General features: G+C 34.2%; 1 protein-coding gene across 1 annotated transcript; it reads left to right on the forward strand.

The window, feature by feature from the left end:
• The first annotated feature begins 430 nt into the window (after positions 1 to 430).
• LOC107472130 (E3 ubiquitin-protein ligase SINA-like 10) lies at positions 431 to 1,702 on the forward strand. The gene is made up of 2 exons (XM_016091684.3): positions 431 to 823; positions 918 to 1,702. Exons 1-2 carry the CDS (start codon positions 611 to 613, stop codon positions 1,584 to 1,586), a joined length of 882 nt encoding a protein of 293 aa, XP_015947170.1. The 5' UTR covers positions 431 to 610; the 3' UTR covers positions 1,587 to 1,702.
• The last annotated feature ends 1,961 nt before the right edge of the window (positions 1,703 to 3,663 follow it).

Genomic DNA, 3,663 nt, shown 5'->3' on the forward strand with positions numbered 1-3,663 from the left:
ATTTGATTTCAAACATCTATTTAACATTTTTTTTATTTTTACTATTTACTCAGTAAATTTGTTCTTCTAGTTTTTTTCTTTCTTTTCTTTTCAATCAAGAATGGTAAACTTGTTACTTTTTTTTCCACTGATTGATGTTACCTATTTAGTATTTGGATAACAAAAAAAAAATTTATCATCAAATTTTATGGACTCTACGATTTTTTTGGACATATTGATGTTATTTTATTTCCTTTTTAACCTAAGTCCAGATTTCATAACATAAACCTAACTTTTTGGGGTTCAAATTCCACTTATATACCCTTGCAGTAACATTCCAGTAAATTTTCCTACTTTACTCGGTTTCCACATTAATTAACTATTCTTTTTTTATAATTCTCTTGCCAAGTGTCCAATACGGTCAACCTCCTAACCACCCTTTTCCCATGCCACCACAGAATACAAAGCATACTGCCTTGGTACATGGCAGATGACCTCTATATTGATTAGATGATTTTTTTAATGAAAAGAAATTTGGGGCTATTTAGCTTCTGTGCCTCTCTCTAATTCTCAAGTCTCTGTATATGAGTTTGAGTTGTGAAAAGAGTAGACAGAAAGAAAGATCATAGAAATGAAGAAAGTCATAGCAGCCAGAAGCCGAAAACGTAAACAAGATCGCTCTCGCGCACAAGAAGAAGTTTCTGATGATGAACATGTAACAGTCAAAGCCTCAGGTAAGAAAGGTTCTTATGCACAAGATAAGTCATTCAGTTTCTTCCTTTCAGACCCAGACGTCCTTGATTGCCCCATTTGCTTTAATCCTTTCACCACTCCAGTCTATCAGGTATCTTATACTCTACTTCTCTCTCTATTCCACTGTGAAATGGATGTTATGATCCAATGACTTTATTTTCATTTCCATTGTGGTTGTAAATCAGTGTGAAAATGGTCATGTTGCTTGCTCTGTTTGCTGCTCGCGCATTCTTGAGAAAAAGTGTGCCTCGTGCTCCTTGCCAATAGGTTCCATTCGTAGCAGAGCCTTGGAGAAAGTTCTGGAATCTATTCAAGTTCCATGCACTAATGCCGAATACGGTTGCACGGAAACACTGCGTTACAGTGACAAGTCTGGCCATGAATCCCAATGCAACTTTGTCCCATGCTCTTGTCCACACTCAGATTGTGACTTCGTTTCATCATTCTCGGATCTACCCGCCCACTATAGAACTGAGCATGGTTCCTCTGCCAGCGCCGGAGTGAGGTTTTTGTACGATAAGCCTTTCAAGGTCACACTGGATTCTGATGATGACGTCACTATACTTCAAGAAGTGAATGGTGGAAAGTTGTTCATAGTCCAGAATTTTGTGGCGGGTCTTGGAAATGCTGTCAGTGTTTTCTGCATTCAGCCAGAGTTATTGCCTAACTATCGGTGCCAAATTTCGGCCAAGTCAAATGGATGCAGTCTAGTGATGAATTCTTTTACAAAAAACACTCAAAACTCTGCTATGGCTACTATTCTTTCATCAAGGTTTCTGGTCATTCCAACTGATTATTTTGGTGCCGGTCAACCTCGCAATTTAGAAATTAGCATATTTAGGTCATATGAATAGAAGATGTTTTGGTGCTACTCAGCCTTTTATGTTTTTTTGTTTATTGCATTGAGAATGATGAGACTTTGAATGGAGATATTATATCCAATGTACATTATCTAATCAGATAATGAGAAATTATATATATGACTATTGACTACACTATTTGCAAATAATTGGATACTCTCTCTAGACATATAGAGTCCTAATATCTAGTATCTAATCTAATAATATAATAGCAAACTGTGAATAATTTTGGTTTGACTTCCAGAAAGAAACTAATTAGGTTCACATTGAGGAAAGGCCTTAATTAAGTTACTTTTAAAAAAATAATTTTAAATAATAAATAATTATATTTAAATTTTTAATTTTAAAAGTATTTATTTTTTAAAAATGTGATAAATAATAATAGTATTATGAGAGACTGCATGAATAACTTTTTAAAAAACTGCAATTTAGATTTAAAAATTGCATTAAACATTGATATTATTATTTTTTAGAAGTAAAAAACTTAAAAAAAAGCAATTTTTATTATTTTAATTTTTAAAAATAAAAATAAAAAAAGTTGTTATGAGTTAGTTTATATTGTAGTTGGCTTTTTAGATTTTGGTCTAATTTTGATAAACGCACTTCTTGAAAAAAGAGTTTAAACAATAAATATTTATATTAAAAATAATTTATAAATAAATTAAAAAAATTATTATAAAAAATATTATTTTTAATTTTTCATAAATATTTAAATAATTTTTTTTAAAAATTATAATTTAATTTTAAAAATTATACTAAATATTAACACTATATCTTTTTATAAATTAAAAATAAAAAAAATTATTTATAGACTTATCCAAACCCTTTAGTCCATTAAAAACACTTTTTGCTACGTTATATGATGTGTTTAAAAAAGCTGGTGCATATATATTTTTTCATTTTCATTTTTACAATGGACGAATTGAAAAACAACACTGAGTCTGCGACTAGTCTTAATTCGGCTTGAGCCCATTGGGCTTCTACCACCGCGCGCAACCCCTCGTTAGTCGTTACTGCATTTACTTTTGTCATTCAGCTTCTTAGCCTCTCTCTCTCTAGTGACGAGCGTCTATATATCAGTTTGAGTTATGAAGAGAGTAGACAAAATGAGATCATAGAAATGGAGAAAGCACAAGCCTCTGATGCAAAAAATAACAACAAACCTGTGACAGTCAAAGCAGCAGGTAAGAAAGCTTCTTCTGTTGAAGATAGGTCTTCCAGTATCTTCCTTTTAGACCCAGACGTCCTTAATTGCCCAATTTGCTTTGATCGCCTCACCATTCCAGTCTATCAGGTATGCTTCTTTCTCTCTCTCACACCTATTTCAAAACTCATGTATGTGTTCTTGTCTAAACCTTATACATGTTTTCATGTATCAGTGTAAAAATGGCCATGTTGCTTGCTCTGTTTGCTGCGGTCGCATTCTTAACAAGTGTGGCTTATGCTCCTCCATCCTGACTGGTACGCAACGTTGCAGAGCCTTGGAGAAAGTATTGGAATCCGTTAAAGTTCCATGCCCTAATGCCAAATACGGTTGCAAAGACACATTATTGCGTTACAGTGACAAGTCTGGCCATGAATCCAAATGCGAATTTGTGCCATGTTCTTGTCCACACGCAGATTGCGACTTTGTTTCCTCGTTCTTGGATCTACCCGCCCACTTCACAACTGAACATGGTTTCTCCGCCGGTGCCGGAGTGAGATTTTTGTACGGTAAACCATTCAACTGACACTCAAGTCTGAAGATGAAACTATTATACTTCAAGAAGACACTGGTGGCAAGTTGTTCATGCTCCACAATCTTGTGATCGATCATGGAAATGCTGTTAACGTTTGTTGCATTCAGCCTGATTCAATGCCTAAATATCGGTGCCAAATTTCGGCTAAGTCGAATGGATGCAGTCTGGATATGCAGTCTTTTACCAAGAACATTCAGAAGTCTACTATGGCCACCCACTATTCTTTCATCAAGGTTTATGCTGATTCCATCTTATTATTTTGGTGCTAGTGAACCTTGCAACCTTGAAATTTGCATATGTAGGTTGTGAGAAATGAGAATAGAAGATCTTTT

This window comes from Arachis duranensis, chromosome 4 (genome assembly GCF_000817695.3).
Source record: "Arachis duranensis cultivar V14167 chromosome 4, aradu.V14167.gnm2.J7QH, whole genome shotgun sequence".
NCBI classification, from domain to species: Eukaryota; Viridiplantae; Streptophyta; class Magnoliopsida; order Fabales; family Fabaceae; genus Arachis; species Arachis duranensis.

Coding starts and splice junctions, on each gene's coding strand:
- LOC107472130 (XM_016091684.3), top strand. CDS start 611: ATGAAGAAAGTCATAGCAGCCAGAAGCCGAAAACGTAAACAAGATCGC. Junction 824..917: donor TCACCACTCCAGTCTATCAG/GTATCTTATACT, acceptor GTTGTAAATCAG/TGTGAAAATGGTCATGTTGC.